General features: G+C 39.5%; 1 protein-coding gene across 2 annotated transcripts in view; it reads right to left on the bottom strand.

Moving 5' to 3' along the window:
• man1a2 (mannosidase, alpha, class 1A, member 2) overlaps positions 1 to 16,977 on the bottom strand; it is a 59,882-nt gene extending 42,905 nt beyond the window's left edge. The window contains exons 1-2 of one of the 2 annotated variants that reach the window (XM_060876157.1): positions 16,117 to 16,977; positions 15,055 to 15,539 (exon numbers count right to left, since the gene is read on the bottom strand). In XM_060876157.1, the coding sequence (XP_060732140.1) occupies positions 15,055 to 15,425 (371 nt within the window). In that variant the 5' untranslated portion in view covers positions 15,426 to 15,539; positions 16,117 to 16,977. Of the gene's footprint in view, positions 1 to 13,540; positions 13,642 to 15,054; positions 15,540 to 16,116 lie in introns of those variants that run through there. The other variant, XM_060876158.1, reaches the window with a different exon arrangement.
• Positions 16,978 to 20,738: the final 3,761 nt, after the last annotated feature.

Below are 20,738 nucleotides of genomic sequence, written 5' to 3'. Positions count from 1 at the left end.
GCAAAACAGTGAGTTTAGTTGAACTTTATTCTACTATTTAACAATACACACACATTATATTTTAATCAATCTTCTCCCACAAATCCATCAAAGTCCTCATCTACAGTGTCTTCTTAACTTGGCGCAGTTCATTTTCTTGCTTCCTCCCATTCCGAACCATAGATTCATTGATGTTGAAATCTTTCGCAGCTGCTCTATTCCCATTTACAACCGCGTAACTGATAGCCTGTAGGACTTTAGACAAACAAATGTCGTCGTCTTCTGATTTTTATTGGCGGATGGCAAACCAACTTAAAGTGCATTTACCGCCACCTACTGGACTGGAGTGTGGAGCGCATATAGGTTAGGAAGAAACAAATGTTGTTTTGCAACATACCGGTAGTACACCTACCGGAGTCGTGGTGGAGGTAAGCGTACATACTGCACGTATTACGCAATGTTCTCTGATTGGTTTATCACTGCCAGCGTACATAGTGTACATATTACGTTCCTGTGTCAGCGGGAAATGGTCCGACAGTCAATCAAGCGGAGCGCTTACCAAAGTCGCACAACAACATTTTTACAGATTTTGGAACTCAGTGCACACACACAGTAAGGCACACCGGATTATTAGGCGCACGGCCGATTTTTGAGAAAATGTAAGGCTTTTAGGTGCGCCTTATAGTGCGGAAAATACGGTACATTAAAAAACCCAAAATCCTGTAAACACGGATGACCAGGAAAATGCATGATTTATATTCAAATAAGACCAGAGGCATGCGTGTCTTAGGGGGCTGTGTTCACTGAGGATCAGTGTCCTTTACATCAGGAGAAGATCTTTCCTGTTTGCTTCAGCAGGCACTGAAGGTCTGCGCCAGGGCCATTATTCAACCTCGTCATTACGCTTAACTAAAGTCTCGTTTTCTGCCTTTCACAGTGAGAACAGAGTGAGCAGTAGAAATCTATTTTTACGATTCATGCTTTTTCAAGACTACGAGTGGGTGAGGGGGTTATGGGGGGGTGTTGAGATGATGACTGACACTCTGAAAGGGGGACAGGGTTCAAACAGAGCACTTAGACACTCAGAAATATGTACGCTTTGGTAACGTTCTATAACTGCTGGATAAAATGATCCGATTTGCAAGCATTTGAATGTTAACTAACTACAATACACAAAGTACAGTACAAAACACTTGCACTTAAAAAGTTTTTCAATAGTCAGTAATCCTTGCCAAAAAAAAAAAGAAGACAAAAAGTGTGGTGTTAGTTTCTGAGGATTTCATGGTCAGTAGATTTACAGGGACTGCTGTGCTGTAAAAACGGCAGCGGCAAACAAAAACGAAAACAAAAAAGATTCCTGAGTGGCAAGAACACAAAAGCATGCTATCTGAGGTGGAGGGAAATACTCCGTCTCCTGTCGGTCAAAGTGACAATAACATATTGTGGGTGTATGTGAGCTCATACATATGACAAAGTACAGACAGCGCTTCGCCTGCTGCAATATCACAGACGCACAAAAAACAAAACAAAAAACAGTTGGCTGGATTTGCATGGGGGGTTAAAAAAGAAAATATACAAATGCACCTATTTCAAACAAACATCAGCTTCATTTGGATGAGCGTAAAGCCACAGGTTTCAAAACAAGCATGAACTTGGGGGTCTCTCACTGCAGAATACACAACAGACAGTGTAGCCAGCCAAGGGGCAGTTATTGTAAACCATTGTTTCTACACACACTGGTTTCTACCTCAGCTGGTAGAATTAGTGTCTGTGTACATCACACTTGGATCTAAAACGATTCAGCAGTACATTGTGTGTTATACTGGCTGCTTGGAGTTCATTTCAGTGGGATGATGAAGGTGGAAACGTGAGAACATGTATTTATGTTATTTTAACATATAAGGCATAAACAAGCTAACCATATTATTAGCATTGCCATAAAATACATCAGTTCCACTATGACAGTTCCACTGATAACACGGAACACTTTAATTGGGAAAAATAACAATACAATAAATCCCGGTCTACTTTTCTTTTGCACTGAACAGCACAACCACATCTCTGTGCCATAGTGAAGCATGAGAGTAGCTTTTATATAGAACCGAGAAGAGAGAAAAAAAAAGCAACATCCCAATTGGCTGATCCTGTTTCTCATCACAGCAGCTGGTATCCAATTAAATGAGATTTAAAAAACAAATGTTATCATAAAAGACTTTATTAGAATCAGTAATGACAAAAAAAGCCTACATTTTAATGGCTTACAGCACCCGGTTGCCCAAGCACAGCGTCAGATCTACTGCTGTTATATTGAGATGGACCACTGTGTGACCAGTGCTCATTTCAAAGCCACTTCATGTCATTAACAGGATCCCTTAAAATGCCATTCTTCACTGCTTGTCTTGTTTGCACTCTCATACAGAGTATGCTGTGGTAATTACACACCACGCTCCCATCTCAAGTGATGTTTGAAAGGCAAATATCAGACACAGGACAGGGTGATGGGCTGTTTATTCTCATCTGTAAACTGGGAGACTTGTTGCCAAGCAGCCGTGCATAAAAATCATATATTTAGCGGTGAAGGTTTGTAAATGATTATCTGAAAATATTATCCACACAGAGAAAGGAAATGTCTTCTCTTTTAGTAAGACAAATTAGATAGTCGCTCAACAGTAATAAATTTGACAATAATGGCCAGAAACCATTTGTTCGCTTGACTATGATCCTTTGCGCCCAGCCGTATGAAAATGTCTGGATGACTGCATTAAATTTAAACAACCATCCAGAACCTCAGGAGCTCGCCGTTTAAAAATTACAGGACTTGAAACACCATGAAATGAGAGCAATATGAACTTATTTCATGTTTAATGATGACTAAACAAAGCTACAAATTGTACTCTGCTAAAATATCAAAACAAAGAATCACAGAATCATTCTGCAGGAAAAGTAGCCCTTCATGGAATTTATGAACAATGTTAACTTTAATAAAGCACACAAGGGCATCCGGCCTGAGCAAGCAGAGGAGCATGACGGAACATGAGACTTCAGGTGTGCTCACATGGACTTCCATGTTCTACAAATTGTTCAGGAGTCAAGGTGCAACTCACTCCAATGACATAACATCTTGAACATAAAATGAACTCCTAGTGTCCGGTTAGGGCTGGGCGATAAAACGATAACGATATGTATCGCGATAGACACGTGATCGATATCAATAAAAAATGTGTTCGATATTTTTTATTCTTCGATGGAAGAAAACAGAGGTTGCGAAGCAAGTTTGGTTGCATTTACAAAGGTACTCACTCTCTGGTAACCTAGCAACGTAGGGAGTGACATGTACAATCATGTAACAGTATCAAGTTTGGTTGCGCCATATCGTTGTCTCGTGCTGATCTGCTGGATTTCTCTTCAGTAACCGGCGACTGATAAGCAGAAAATGAGCCGCAGCGAGCGAGGAAATTGTAAATAAAAGAGGAAATGTCAGCTCGCCAGTATGGCAGTTTTTTGGATATTATAAGTCTGACCGTAGTCAGACCAACGTCGTCTGCAAATTGTGCAAGACCATTTCTCTATGTTTATATTTAACACTTTGCACTATTTTATTACACTTTATTAAGCATTTCTTACATTTTCTTTCATTTTGCACCTTAAATGTTAAGATATAATTGTTAAGTGTTCATTGTGATTTTAGACTTATGTTTACATTTTAATTATTTGAGTTTTCCATGGTTGTTGACATTTCTGTCTTACTGAGGGGATTATGATCAGAGGAAGGATAAGTTTAAAATAAAAAGGTTTAAATGTAATAAATTTTTCTCCTGGTCCTTATTTTAAATGGGTCATAAAAATATCAATAATTATCGATATCGACCGATATGAAACACTGATATCGTGATACAGTTTTCAGCCATATCGCCCAGCCCTATGTCCAGTTCATTCCAAGGATGTTCATTAGGGTTGAGATCATGGCTCTGTGTAGGACACTCAAGTTTTTCTACATCAGCAAACCATGCTTTTCGTCCACCATCCGTCATGCTGGAAAATGTTTGGGACCCTTATTTCCAGTGAAAGGAAATTGATACAACATACAAAGACAATCTATGCAACTGCTTCAGACTTTGTGGTAATAGTTTGGAGAAGAACCTGATATGAGTGTGATGGTCAGGTATCCATAAACCTTTGTACATATAAAGCAACATGCATCTAAATAATGAATCAAAAACATAATCTAGAACACAAACAGTTCATCCCAGTCAATGTAGGAATTAATTACCTAACTGCCCATTCATTTTTAAATCATATATTGCAAGTCAAACCTTCTTTGTGATAAAAATCTGTCTGACTAACTGGAAAGAAAGCAGGGCAATAATCCAGGTCAACATCTTACATTTCCATTATATGGACCATATAAAGGCTTTTTCTCCTCCTCCTTTTCCTCTTCTCTCTCTCATATTCCCCGGAGGTCTTTGCTATCTCTTTTAGACAGTGCGCTGTGCAGCTGTTTGTTCCTAACTAAATCACTCTGAACTAGTGGGCACTTGGGGGAAAATGCCTCATGGTATCAAATGATAAAGAAGCCTTTTAAGCAAACAGCACCAGACTTAAAGGCTTTCTACTGACATTCCACGTCATCTATCCTTTCAGGCCACTCCTGCCTTTTTCCATCTTCATCTCCGTATAATGAATAGTAGATACACAAGAGACTCGTCTCTGTGCCTATTATTTACAACTATTCATAAATACAAATACAGCATTACAGCTAAGGAAATCTGGTACAGATACAGAACAGCCCGTACAGTATTCTCAGATTTCCACGACTATGCCATTCAGCAGCTTGTTGTGACTGTGCAATTCCCCGTTCTGTCCAGGGAATTTATCTCAGTCTCTCCCAACAACCTAAAGCTAAAGTGCCACTGATCTTACCTTGCACTTTTCTTTGCTTTTTTCTCCCCTTTTAGCTACTTTATTCTTTTAAAACTCTTAACACTGCGTCATATCAATAGTTTAGTATGATAAGAGCGCTCAACAAGTATGCAAGTTTTTACACAGATCGTCCAAAACACAGGTCCCCTTTGTACTGCCAAAGCAGCTCTGCTCCATTGACACATGGACCCCACGAGTCATCTAGCCATCACAATTTTATCAATTTGTCAGATTTGCTCGTATCCTTACGCTTGCACGTTCCCTGATTCCAAAAAATCAACTTTGTGAGGTGACTGCTCACTTGCCGACTAACATATCTCAACCCATGACAGGTGCCACGGTAACAAGATGATCAATGTTACTCAGTGGTTAGGTAAAGCTGAAGTGTGTAACGTGGCACATCACTGTCTGGAACCCAGGTAATTTCCTTCTTCGTGTGAGCACCATGGTTTGGGGCTTTTATTAAAGAGAAAAAGAAAATGAACCATCTGCTTTGCATTGCGGGTGGTGCGGCAAGTGAGCTCAACCACAAGAAAGTTTTGCACGCGTGCAGAATTATGAATATGTGGCAGCCTCAGAGGTCAAAGTTTACTAACTTGGCCAGAAGCAGAACATTTTCAGAGAATGTGTTACAGTTTTCTTAACACTTACTATAACTATCAACAATATAATATAGCTGGCTGAACACTCATGATCCTAACTTCATTGTTAAATAAAAAAAATCGCCAATTGCATCAATCTTATTGCAATACGTCTATGCAGTCATTCATGTAAATTAGTGAAATGTATGCAAGGATGCAGACTGCAATTTAAATATGAAAATGGCTTCATTCATCTTGATGTGGTACTTTGCACGCACATGCCTGCTGATGACAAGGTTGTTTATTTTCAATATCTTTGTCTTCTCACCAGGTACTGCATTTGTAGTCAGGCCTCCATGTTAAACAGTAGAGCCATCCATCCATCCATCCACCTATCTATCCATCTATCTCAGCTGTCCCTTGTAGTAACGGTTATGTTCTGGATTTGTGATGCACTGCATGGAAACTGTGTTGGCTTAAGGGAGGTAGACTAGCATATGTATTTTCTGTTCACTGTCTGTTAGCATCTACTATCAACCTGAAGGCAGTACACAACTTAATGTACATCATTAAGAGGTCAATTAAGGTTTAATAAGTGCTCTGTGTTTTGGACTGATAAAGGTCTTTAGGCAGGAAGGAGACTGATACAGACCACAAGATGGGTTGAAATAGCTGTTATTCAGTATTGTGTGTTAGTGTGGACAACATCTCACACATCACTGAGGTTGATGATGTGGAGCAAAGCTAATAAAGGCTAGGAGAAAATTAAGTACTCGCAAAGCTATAGGACGATTACCTCTGCCAAAAATTATTTGTCAACAATTGTTCTGCATTAATAAAAAGTAGATAAATAAAGATCCTTTCTACCAATCACAATAATGCACACAGTGCAACTTTAATGAACATCACGTCTTACAACGAAGACTGCTCAGACTCGGGTTAAGCTACTGTAAGAACAGACATTTTCCTCCCAGACATTCAAAGCAGTCATTATGATATGGTTTGGCTTCAGTATTGGCAGAAATAAATTTCTTGGATGGCTTTGCGTCTATGAAATGCAGACGCTTATACAGGTCTACACATGCAACTCTACTGGAAAACGTGCTCAGTGCACCTGTTACACATCACCACTTGCAATGTGTAACTATCCATAAAATGCATCACGTCAACAAGACATGGACATGTTGTTATTGGAGACTAATCAACTTGAGATATCAAAAAAGTGAGATGAGGTAACCACATCACACCACCCCACTATCATTTACCTGTCTGCCATTTTGTTTAAATAACAAATTAATTACGTAGAACTGTTCAGAAGTCTCGATCATTGTATACATTAATACTGCTTCACTATGTTACAACTTAGAACACTATCAACCTAAAACTCTCTTCAGGGTTTTAAATATACACAGAAAACAAACAGGAGGGGGAAGAGTGCTAGTTTAGGTGCTTCAGTAAGAGGTAGGTGTTCACCCGTTGTATGAAGATATCCAGTGACTCAGCTGTTCTGACATCTAGGGGAAGTTTATTCTACCACCTCGGTGCCAGAACAGAGAAGAGTCTTGTTTTATACTTACCTCTTACCCTGAGAGATGGTGGGACTAGTCGAGCAGTGCTGGTAGATCTGAGGGAGCGAGGTGCAGTGTGAGGAGTGAAAATAGCTTCGAGATAAGAGGGAGCTGGTCCATTTTTGGCTTTGTAGGCAAGCATCTGTGTTTTGAATCTGATGTGTACAGCTACTGGAAGCCAGTGGAGAGAGCACAGCGGTGGGGTGGTATGTGAGAACTTAGGCAGGTTGAAAACAAGTGGTGTAGCTGCATTTTGGATCATTTACAAAGGACATTTATAGTTGGACCTGTAAGCAGTGAGTTGCAGAAGTTCAGTTAAAAATGACAAGAGACTGAACAATGCACTACACATAGTACACACAACCACAATCATGGGGAAGACTGATGCCGGTTGTCCAGAGGACACTCACTGACAACCTCCATAAGGACGGTAAGCCACAGAAATCATTGTTGAAATGGCTGGTTGTTTACAGAGTGCTGCATCAAAGCATATTAATGGAAAGTTGACTGGAAGGGCAAAGTGTGGTAGGAAATGGTGCACAAGCTACAGGGATGACCGTAGCCTTGAGAAGATTGTCAAGCGAAGCCGATTCAAGAACATGGGGGAGCTTCACAAAGAGTGAACTGAGGCTGGAGTCCAGGAAAAGAGCTACAAGTGTCACATTCCGAGTGTCAAGTTACTCCTGAACCAGAGACAACATCAGAAGCATCTTACCTGGGCTTAGGAGGAAAAGAAGAACTGGAGCATTCCAAGTCCTCATTTCACATGAAAGTAAATTTTGCATTTCATCTGTTAATCAAAGTCCCAGAGTCTGGAGAAAGAGGGAGACTCACAGAATCCAAGCTGCTTGAAGTCCAGTGTGAAGTGTTCACAGTCAAAGATGATTTGGGATACCATGTCATCTGCTCTTGTTGGTCCACTGTGTTTTACAGTCCACAGTCAATGCATCGGTGTATCAAGAGATTTTAGAGCACTTCACGCTTCCATCTGCTAAACAAGCTTTATGGAGATGCTGATTTCCTTTTCCAGCATGACTTTTTCACCTGCCCGCTGTGTCAAAACTACTCTGAACTGGTTTGCTGACTTTGGTATAACTGTTTGACTGGCTGGCCAACTCACCTGACTTGAACCCTATAGAGAATCTATGGAGTGTATTGTCAAGAGGAAGATGAGACACCAGGACCCAGAATACAGATGAGCTAAAGGCCATTATCAAAGCAATCTGGGCTTCCATTACACCTCAGCAGTGCCACAGGCAGATCGCCTCCATCCCACGCCTCATTGATGCAGTAATTTGTGCAAAAGGAGCCCCGACCAAATATTACGTGCATAAATGAACATACTTTACTCAAAATTTTGACTTATGTTTTATAAATAATTTTTGATTATCTTAAAAAATAAAAGTTTCCTTGATGTTCACATCTTTTGAGGCATACCTGTATACCCTTAATGAAATAGTGATTAAAATTTCAGCAAAAGTTCAGCTAAAGTTTTGAAATCCCTTAAGGTAAAACTTATTCAGCTTCTTAGTAGTTTTATTAGTGTGTGTGAAAGAATCCTGTTTTTGTTTTAGCAGACTTGATTGAAATTAACAAAGAATTGGTATTGATAAAGTCCTGTTTGTTTGGTTTATTTGTATGTATCTCTCGGTCCGCAGTTGCCTGTTAACTAGCTAAATCCTGTTTCATCAATTTAAGGTCATAGTAATAGCAAAGTGGAGCAGCCTGGAGCACAATAAAACTTAATTACACGCTCCTCCCTCTGATCTGATTAAACACTCACATCATCACTCTGCCCTGTTGTGCACAGCTGAATTGGTGAGTACAAGCCACATCTTTGTTATAAAGTGATCAAGAAAAAAAACATACAGGCACAACGCACATTTAGCATCAGTCACAATAATTGAATCGTGAATCAGTGAGGAGTGAATGGGTTGCGATCGGACGAGATATGCACCCGTCTGATACTGTAGAACTGAATCAATGCTGGATTGGTGTTGGATTTGACATCATTTCTCTTCTGCTACTCTGGTGTATTTTCACGACACACATTAGACATACATTTCGACACACATTTCGGAAACAAAGTGCCGACAAGAACCACTAAAGCTTTAGAACATACCAACTTCCACAATGGCTAAAATGTTCCTTATCTGAAGCATTATGTACTTCTTAAAATTTCTGTAAATAGTGCTCCAACAACTAAAGATATAACCATGAATCTTTAACTGAGACATTATTCCACAGTATGCAGCACAAATATCTACTAATGCTATGCTTAAATGGGGTAAAAAAATTGTTGTATTACTACCTTACTGCCTCACCATACAAGTCTCTATGCACCCAGAGAACTAAAATGTGTGCCTTGGCTTTAGATAAACGCTCTTTTATCACTGTGTGCGTGTGGCTGTTTTTTTCCGTTAGTGCTATCTCCATTAGCTTACAATGGCTCTGCAGTCTGACAAACTCCACCAAGCAAAACACTCCATCTGCCTCTGAACATTCGGGAAACATTCTTTTACATGCATTCTTATACAACAGTTAGTTGTGGTCCACTAATTTGTCAAGCAGTAAAGAAATTGTGCTTATATTTATTATGACCGCACTAAGAAGTGTGCATCACGTCACTCGTTTGTGTTCAAAACATAAAATTTCATTTACTAGTTCTACACGGTTAATACAGTGAAGTTATCGGGGAAGATGGCAAGCTATGATTTCCATGAACGTAACTTTTGAAGTGTTATGAAATCATTTCGGATCAAGATTTAAGGGACACCAGTTTACCAGAAGCGCCTTTAATAGGGAAGCACAAATCAGTTTGAGCAAGCGTTCCTGCCTTAGGGCTATAACATGAGTGCTACTTCTTCAGGATTCATTTCCACTAATGAAGCAAAAATAAACATAACATTTGGTTATGCTGTGTCTGAAAGGTCAGCTACTCAATATTTAATTTTTGTTAGTAGAGCTGTTGTATAAAAGGTTGTACTGCACTCTTAATCATGCCGTTATAATGAAGATCGGCACGGAAACGCCACCTACACTGGTGCTCAGCTGTGCCGATACTCAGGTTAAAACACACTCGTGCTCAAGTGTTTATCCTTATACCTCTTCATCTAAAGATTATAACAGAAATCACCTATATCTATCTCTGAGTGTCCCAAGCCCCCAGTTAAGCCGTGAACTAGCATTCATTGAATCCCGTTAATTACGTTTTTGGGTCACTCAGGAATAAAACCCCGGACCAAACAATAGAGCAATGAAAGTTCTGCAAATCTGCTTACTACAGTCTGGCTACACCTAGTAGACGCACAGCTCAGCAAAACAGAGGCTGCACTTTTTAAAACATTTCCTTCCCTTGCATCACAGTAATGTAGCATCTCCATTTAAAAATGGAATAAAAATTCTATCAAAAGATGTAAGGCTCGGTATAGAAGTGCTACAAGACCACATCCTCCTGTAAGCACGGGGATACACCTTCATCTTAAACCTGTTTACTTCAGGTCTTCTTTTCTCCACTTGGTGGATTAGCTTTGGCAGGTGTGAGCTAACTCAATTAGTGAGATCTTCATAAGGCTCTCTTGATTACTTCTAGATACACTGAGCCTCTGGTGCACACAGCTACATATGCTCACTTTCTACTTATTCAACGATCGGATTAGGAGAAGAATTTTAGGTTCTGCAGGACGTTATTACACGGATTTATCATTATGAAAAATTACCATTCGAGAATTATTAAAGTAATATCCATTGCAGAATCAGCCTCTGGATTATAAAGTCTTCGGGGGAAAGAAACACTAATCAAATGAAGAAATCCAGAGAAAACATCCCAATGCTTACTGATAAAGCACTCATTCAATTGCAAATACTTAATACATAAAGAATAGCTCATAGCAATATAAGAGAGATCAACAGTTTTAGTAATTCTCAAAGAACATTTATAAAAACAATTTTTAATGCAAATATCAAAAAAGTCCCAAATACCTCTGTTTATTAAAAAAATAAATAAATAAATAAGTTTGGAAGACAAAAAATAAAAGATTTTTTTTTTAAATCATTTAGCATGTTAGAGACCTACTTCTTTCCCTGTTGTTGTCATAAGGCGAATTTCTATCTATCTATCTATCTAATCCTATCCTTTCTGATCAGGCAGTGAATAAACATGAATTTTTTTTTTTGTGTCATAACGCTAAATGCTGAACCATTTAAAAAAAATATCACAAGGGCCTAATGTAGTCTTTAGTCTCGAGTTTCTACCGCTTATTAGTCATGTATTGTAATGAGAGTACTGATTAACGGGAACCGAGCCTTACAACACCAGACCGAGCCTTAAAACACCAAAAAGTAATTGATCTTACAAATGTAGAGGTTTCGGTCTGTTTAAACCCAGTGCTCACTAAATGTGCTTCCCAACTGTCTTCATTTTGATCATGTAAATTGGAAGTAACCTTGAAGTGAAAGTCATGCTGAGCTGTAAATGTAATGCAGGACTTTAAAGAGTTTTGCAAGCTACAATTTCAAAGCTTTGATGCCCCATTTCTCAAAAGTGATTCTGATAAAATAAAGTCAGAGGTGTTTATAGTGAGCTGAATCTCCACATTTGAAATGTAAATGCCATCAAATTTAGCTGCTTCCAGTGTAACTGACCTTACAGCATCACAGCACCTGAACTCTAACACAAGGCAACAAGAGGACAGGCACGTGATCGGCAGCTACGTGATGTATACAGCTTATTGGGGAAAGCGCAAGCTCTTTATTTTAGTCGTAAGTCTTAACTCCTTTCATGTGATTCCACATGAACTTATTTTCACATGAACCGAATAGCTGCACACATCCTAAACAAGAGAAACTCTTTGATTTCTCATTTCTTGCCCTGATGAAAGGCTTTGGCCAAAAAACTAATTGGAACAGTTTTGTCATTGTACACAGAAAGCTTGTGCCCTATCGATTTTCACTGCTTGCAATTTAGTATTAAAAAAAACTTGATAAATGATCGTCTGGAACTGGTAGCCTTAAAAAAGCTGGAGTTACACACAGGTCCACCATGTGCGGTTTAAGAAGAGGATAAGAGAATGTAATGCTAATATCAGCTGTGCAGTAGTTGACAGACATAGATATTGGATTTTTAATTGATTCTACAGAATTGTGCAGATAAAAAAAACGGTAACGAGAAAATACAACAGTACGTTTTCAGTATAATGCTTTTACCAACTGCACACTTAGCATCCACATGGTGGACATGTTCATAGCTTTGCTCTCTAAATGTATTAAAGTTGATGGGTCTTGCTGCACATGGGATTAAACGATGGATCAAGTGCCGGTATAAAATCACCTCCTGCAGTTCACTACTCATTCACAAAGTTTGTGTAATTTATTTTTGCCTGTTAGCAAAATATTTTACAAATTTGCATTATTTAAGTTTTGCATTATGTAGTTTTACTACATAGTCACTGATAATTGACACAAGCATAATAACAACAACAATAAGACAAGCGTGGAATAAAGTATAGAAAATGTAATATTTTTATTTGTATAATATAATCATCAGCCAATATTCTTAATAGACAAAAACCCCTGTTTTGCTGCAGTTAATTGTTACAGAGACTGCAATAGTTGGCATAACCTGGAACAGACCACAGAACACACCACGGCACCGACCATGGCCCGGAGCAAGTGATATACAACGCTGTCTACAGAGCTCAGGCCAGGATGAGCTAATCTCTGTGGGTCATGAATGAAAGCAGATGACCAGGCAGCAGAATACATTATTCATGATCAGTGACTCTACTACTGTAAACTCAATAATGCAGCAGAGCTGAGAAACACACACAGTGGCATGAGTAAGCATTCAGACAATTTCTTAATGGTCCAGTACAACCACAAGAAAGGTGAAAAATTATCCATTATTTCTACATCATCTATTACAGCATGATATTGGATATACGTATTGGATATACGTCTTGTAGCCTGAACACCAGCCAGTGTAGTTTTTAACAGATTAAAGTCCACTGTGTTAGAGAGTTATCAGTAAAGTGGGTCAATGTGGCAATGTAATAAATACCCAAACACAAAGCATTACTAGTCATATAAAAAAAACTGCACATATTCTATAGTAATTACATGGTTTTTGGCAAAGATGTCTCTGTAACAGCTGAATGAACTAATTAAAACAGATATCTTAATATTTCTGAACAAACAGCAGTAAGACCTGAGGGGAATAGACCTGCTTCAGCTCTTCACGCTAACTGAACAAGTCCTGCTTACTAACCAGTATATGTTTTTTTTAAACCTAACTAACCTGAGTGGTTGTCATGCTGAACTGACTTTAAATTAACTAAATGAAAGAATTACATAAGGTGAGCATGCAAGAACATGCACTTGTACATAATTCTAGCCTTAAGAAAGTGTTAGCTATGCAGCATATTTATTACTTATTCAAAGAACCAGTCCAAGGAAGAAAAGTGCTATTATTATTGATCTTACAACGTTACCCACACCAGCGCAAATCCAGATTGTAGCATCTTGCATGGAAGCCTTTAAGCACGAGCCTGCTAGCACCGCTAAGCTTCAGTGAGTGAGAATAAAAGCCGTCACCCTTGTTTAGATGTTATACATTCTGTTTTTTGATGCATGCATTTGCAATATGCCTCGCGATATATTAAATACCATGGGAAACCTTTGATATGTACAAGCATACAAAACCTGCATTATTCTGAAATTAATGATTTCTGTTAGTTGGACTGTGCAAGGTGCTGTGATGGATCAAAACACAGCACTGCAACATTCTTCAGCATTTCAGTGACCTTTTTATATTATTATTTCCCACAGTGTATAAGTTAATCCCAACAAAACCTTGGTCATATTCAACAGAATTTGAGATAACGTGTGTTTTCCATTCAGTCAATGATTTATGGAAATTACAGCATTCTGTTTACATCATCAATCAGCAATGTCCAGACAGAAAATGGGTCATGTTAAAAAATAAAAGAATATATATATATATAATGGCAATGTTCTGTTAGCTTTAAAAGGTGGTGAGAAGAAATTTGTATAAGTTTGTGGCTGCATGAAAAAGGGTAAAGAGGAAAGCTAATTTTATGGCATGCGTGATTAAATAAGAACACAGGAAGCTATAATTCACCCACCATTTCTTTCCACGCTGCATCCCTTTACAGATACAAGTCCTATGTATAACGCCTGTCGTGATACAGCTGGGATGAGACGTCAAAGACGCGTTCTCTCTGCTGCAGTTTTTCAACAAGCAACATTTCTCATTTCCACCATCATATCTAAAACTGTACCATAGATTTTGCATCAGTCTATTAGGGGTATTTTGATGCATACCATAACAGCAGTCTCACTGTAGTGGGCCACAGTGGCACTAAATTGGCTGCTGGTGAGCATCTCCATCTTTGTCAAGGCCTATTTTAATTATATTAGGCCTGATAGCCAGACACAAAAATGTGCAATTTCAATGAATCGGGTTATAGACCTAGTCTATAAGGCACTGGTATGTGATGTTTTCTCTATTACATTATTATAATAGCTGGCATATCAAAAAATCTATTAGATATACTTATCTATGCATATTAACAACTAACAACAGTCTGTTGCATTAAGGATTGACAAACATATAGAATCGTCTCACATATAGAAATGTCAGCACACAGGAATGAATAGTTAACAGTGTGGAAAGTTTCACCTCACCACAAAAACTGGTTAGTTTCATCCACAAACTCAGTGCTGTAAGCACTAGAAAGACGTGCGCCTGTATTGCACCATCACTACATTTCCATGCAAGTCAGGTCATCTTGCTCATGCTCATTCCTGTATCTAAAATTAAACAGCATGTAAAAAAAAGTCCACCCACCTAATCAAACACCAACCTAACCAAAGAGAAAATTACCCGATATCTCACAAAATCTACTTTTTTAATCATACTACTTTGACCCATCACACACAAGATGTTAGACGTGCACTTTAGAGAGCTTTTTCATTTTTAATCTCACCTGTGTCGATGCTCATCGTGTACTCCTTGCCCGTGTATGACCTGGCCACTGCTATGTCGTCCTTCCTTCCCAGGCTCAATGTGCGGTATCAAAACATCCTCCAAACCCAAATCAAAGCGCTTGTGCTTGGAACTGTCTGGAAGGAAGAAGAAGGCTCCAAAACAAAGGGTGATAAAGGCACTGAGGATGAGGAGGAGGATAAACTTCTCTGAGAGCCGCAAGGTTGCTCTGTGGTGGGGAAACGACGAAGCACCTGGAGACAGAGTGGGTATCCTGCGCCCCGACAGTGGCAAAAGAGCTTGCGTGGTCATATTCTGATGTTCAGATGTCAAGCAGGGAATATGGAGGGACGAATGTAAAAGTTCTCTCATGTAGACCACTTCTATTATCTCATCACAGGAGACATGTTCCCATGTGCCAAAGCGGTGTGTACTCCCTGGTCATAAAGAAGAATGCATCCATCAGAGAACTTGCCTCATTTTGCTCTGAAATGAAAGAAAATATTTTCACTCAACATAAACGTGACTGACTTGTGGAAGCCAAATAGCCATTTTCAGTTTCCATGGCAATTCCAGGCTCTTATAATGGCAAATGTTTACCTACAATATTACGGAGTAACTCTGCCTAGAAATTGTTATGAAAACACTATCCAGTAATATAACAAGCAAGAAATTAACCAAATTTACACAATCTAAATAAACCCTGGGTTACTTGACAGCCGTCATGGATTCATATCGCTACATGAAATGCTAACGGATAGCAAGCTAACGTACAAGCTTTCAAATAACACCATGATAAGCCTTTAGAATATTCGTTCACAAAAATTATTAGTAACCTTGCTTCTGTAAAACATAAAACATCATATCAGAGGTCTGTTTTTTGTTGTTGTTTTTTTTTTAATTCCCCAATAAAAAGGTTGAGCTAGAATTCAGTAGCCTAGCATCAGCTCGCGCAGCCTGTTGTTATCGTTACAGTAGCTGCTACACTGAGCTAGCACTAAGCTGTCACACCTGACTGTACAGGTAACATTAAACTACCCAGAGTTAACACGTTCCCACATACCGTGAGGATCCTCATTCCCATTCACGATCTGCTTGTCGTCACCCAAAAACGTTTCCCGACTTCAAGATGACTTTTGGACAAGAAAGCTAACCATTAGCTATCTAGATTAGCTCGTTAATAGCGTTTAACAGCGGGCGCGTGCTTCCTCGCCGGCAGCGAGAGGCCGTATTTCATTCACAGTACTAAGGATACGAAGGAACGTGGATAGTTTTCTACATGAACGCAAATACGTCGTGACACTGAAATTGCACTGTCAGTTATTCCAACCTACAAATAAATTACACAGGATTTGCTTTAAGGTTTATATATTTATATAAGGTTAATAAATCCTCAGCCACGATATTGTACACTGAAATATGAGTATGCACGAGCGCAGCTGAGAGGAACAGGCCCCGGCGCGCGCCGCTGCCTTGGCAACAGCGAGATTACCGTTAGCACACCGTCCTCACAAACCAGAAAGGGTCCAGAAAAACAGATACTTTAAATAAGAAACATTTATCTTAAAAAAAGATGTCGGTGCGAACTAAATGAACACGAGCTGCACTCAACGCCGCGCCTCTCCCTCTCTCTCTCTCTCTCTAGCTAGTGAAGCTAACTCTGTTTAGCAGCCCGATCATCTGTCTCTGCCTGTAGCATGTAGCCTGTACCGAATCCCCTCATATTGCTGCTCCGGCTTAAAACGACGCCACTGGAGCAAAAAATTTTCACAACAATGTTTTCATATAGATAAAAGCTTTGAGAATATCTGTATCTTCAAGTCCTCAAAGTGAACCAAAGCTCATTTGGACATCCCATTTTGTTCAGTAGCCATGGACACCGCCAGCCTCTAATGTCCATGATGTTGTTCCTGCAACAGCTAGCTAGGCGCCTGACTCCGCCCCTCGGCACAACTGACCCCTCCCACCCGCACCATGACTCCGCCCATCCTCCCGCCTGCATCCCATCAGCGAGCGCCGCCTGGTAAAGCCAGGGACTGTCGCAGAATTACAAATCACGACAAAACGAAAACACTTCCCGCTGTCTCAGGGGCTAAATCAATTACCCACCACGTCTTACACCCAAACCCTTTATTAGAATAAATAACACAATTTATATTAAAGGTTATTAAGGTAATTTAGTAATAATTTCTATTTACTCATTCTCCAAACGTTATATCCTAAATATATAGCATTGTGACAGCAGTGGAGTCATTCAGATTCCTGGGAACCACAATCTCCCAGGACCTGAAGTGGGACATTCACATATATAGACTCCATTGTGAAAAAGGCTCAGCAGAGGTTGTACTTCCTTCACAAGCTGAGGAAGTTCAACCTGCCACAGGACCTGCTGAAACAGTTCTACACTGACTGTTTGGTTCAGCTCAGCTACCAAATCTGACCTCAGAAGACTACAGAGGGTAGTCCGGACTGCTGAGTGAACCATTGGCACAACACTCCCCACTCTCCAAGACCTGTACTTCTCCAGAGTGAGCAAAAGGTCAAAGACGATCACTCTGGACCCCTCACATCCAGCACACTCACTCTTTGAGCTGTTGCCATCTGGTCGACGCTACAGAGCCCTGAGCACCAGAACGACCAGACATAGGAACAGTTTCTTCCCTCAGGCAATCCATCTGATGAACACTTAACATATGCGGAACACACAAAACTATTCTTACATTATTTACGTAAAACACATACTTACTTATTTATATCTCAATTTGCACAATTTCCCACGGTACATACAAACTGTCTATATTATATATGTGTTTGTGTCTTGTCAATGTCGTTACACTGTGGAGCTTCTGTACTAAAACAAATTCCTTGTATGTGAAAACATACCTGGCAATAAAGCTCTTTTTGATTCTGATTCTGATTCTGATTCTGAAGATATGTAATAATAATGTTAAAATTAATTTGAGTTAAATAGCAATCTAAGAGGGGCATGGTGGCAACTAGATAGGAACAAATAAGTGCAACCTTCCTATCAGATGCTACTAATGAAATTCTTGACCATGAAGTCTGACTTCTATAAAATCACCTTTTGGCAGTTTGGTGTTCTGGGGCACTGAGGTATATGTCTACATCGTCTACATCAGCCATGTCCTCAGCTATTTTTACTAGAAATTAGAAATTCTGAATTCTACTGTGGATTGTTTACAAATGGAGAACCTTCAAGACAGCTGACAATCTTCCCAGGAGTGTGTATTCTGAATTCAGTCCAAAGTCAGAGCTTATAAAGAGATATTATAGATATTAGAGAAAAGCCAAGAGACTCATCATGGCCTCTGTAAGCCTCTGTAAGCACATTAAATGTTCATCTCAGCACAATTAGCTAAAGTCTGAACAAGTAAAGCGGGGGGCACAGTGTCTTAGTGGTTAGCACGTTCGCCTCACACCTCCAGGGTTGTGAGTTCGATTCCCACCTCCGTCTTGTGTGTGTGGAGTTTGCATGTTCTCCCCGTGCCTCTGGGGTTTCCTCCGGGTACTCCGGTTTCTTCCCCAGTCCAAAGACATGCATGGTAGGTTGACTGGCATCTCTGGAAAATTGTCCGTAGTGTGTGATTGCGTGGGTGAATGAGAGTGTGTGTGTGCCCTGCGATGGGTTGGCACTCTGTCCAGGGTGTATCCTGCTTTGATGCCCGATGATGCCTGAGATAGGCACAGGCTCCCCGTGACCCGAGGTAGTTCGGATAAGCGGTAGAAAATGACAGAGAGAGAGAGCAATCTAAGAGAAATAGTACAAACAGCATATTTTATACAATTGTACTCTGACTGTACACATGGATTCTATGACCTGGTTTTGTACCTGTTTACAATTTTACCCAAATGATCATTTTATGCATGCTGTATCTGTATTGTATTTGTACATGACTACTAACTTATTGTGAGAGTGGACTCTTACAAATACCTGGGTGTTCATCTGAACAGCAAACTGGACTGGACAATACTGAGGCAATCTATAAGAAAGGACAGAGCAGACTCTTTCTGCTGAGGAGACTAAGGTCATTTGGAGTGCAAGGGGAGCTACTGAAGACCTTTTTTGACTCTGTGGTGGCCTCAGCCATATTCTATGGTGTGGTATGCTGGTGCAGCAGCATCTCTACTACAGAAAGGAAGAGGCTGGACAAGCTGATCATGAAGGCCAGCTCAGTCCTGGGGATTCCTCTGGACACTGTACAGGAGGTGGGAGAAAGGAGGATGGTAGCAAAACTATCATCATTGCTGGAGAATGACTCTCACCCCCTGTATGAAACAGTTTCATCTCTGAGCAGCTCCTTCAGTGACAGACTGTTACATCCTAAGTGTCTGAAGGTACAGACGGTCTTTTCACCCTGCTGCTATTAGACTTTACAATTAAAGCTGCTCCCAGTGAACCAGTCACCATAATTACACACTGTTATTACTGTTTCACTGCAATAACAAACAATAACAAAGTATTTTTAAACAACACGTGCAATAACAGAAATTTTTGAAAAACGTGCAATATTACCTGTGTGCAATATGTTTGTTAGCATAACTATTTACTCGTGGTCTCTTTTTAATTCTTTGTATTTATACATTCTGTTGTGTATATACTGTATATTTTATATTATGTCCTTATTGTTTTATATATTTGCATTTCTTTTTCTTTGCTGCTGTAACAGAGAAATTTCCCCATTGTGGGACGAATAAAGGTATATCGTATCTTATCTTATTGCGTTCTTTCTCATTTGAGGCTGTGCAGTGCAAATGATGTTTGCCACAAATGCCAAATAGCATTAATTTTTCATGCATGTTTTCATTTATGAAAGAGTGGCAATCTGGACATGTGTGATATAATGTAACTGAAGACTTTTGGGGCTGTAAAATTTACATATAACATTTGTCCAGTGGTCCAACAGTGGAAATGAACAATTACCTCTTAATTATATTGATTGAAGTCCTTGATCTGCCAGTAGCCCAGGCTGCAAATATGTCATGAAGTGCAGATTGCTCTTGTAAAACTACACCACTACATGAACTTGACACACATTTAGAACTATCTAAATGTACTACAACACGTCTATGCAGTACGAAAGTGCTTTGAGAAAATTTCCATCTAAATTAAGAAAAGACATAATAAAATAAACCACCGTGAACGGTTATGTGGACAAAATATGGCAACAGAAAGGGGCAAGAACGGTAAAATGTGTTATACTGTAGATGAAGTTACATATTAGGCATATGGTCTCAGTAGGCTCTAGATGACCAGTGCCCAGATTTGAACTATGAGCATTGTCTGGTGTTGGGCTTTACTGACCAGGGGTATATCATGACCAGTTCCCACTTTTTTCCCCTGGGTTAATGTCTGTACCATGATTCATTCCTCCCATCACACAACGTCACCTACTTGTAAAGAATTAATTCATGAATTAGTTCAACTTTATTGCCATTGCGTTAACTTCAAAAGCCATACTCAAGCCAGCCCATAGTACACCATCATCTATATCACGAACATCACTGAGATCACACTTTTGTCTTCATTCATATGTTTGATATAAACATTACACAAAGCTCTTAATCTGTATCATCCTTTTTTGTATTACTTTGCTTTTTTGTATTACTTTTGTATTACTTTGCAGCCTGTATAACTGTATGAACGTGCAGGTATTCCTAATAAAG

Source organism: Tachysurus vachellii, chromosome 8 (genome assembly GCF_030014155.1).
Source record: "Tachysurus vachellii isolate PV-2020 chromosome 8, HZAU_Pvac_v1, whole genome shotgun sequence".
Classification (NCBI taxonomy): Eukaryota; Metazoa; Chordata; class Actinopteri; order Siluriformes; family Bagridae; genus Tachysurus; species Tachysurus vachellii.
Note: the sequence above shows the minus strand (reverse complement) of the source record. Positions and strands in the feature narration are given on the sequence as shown.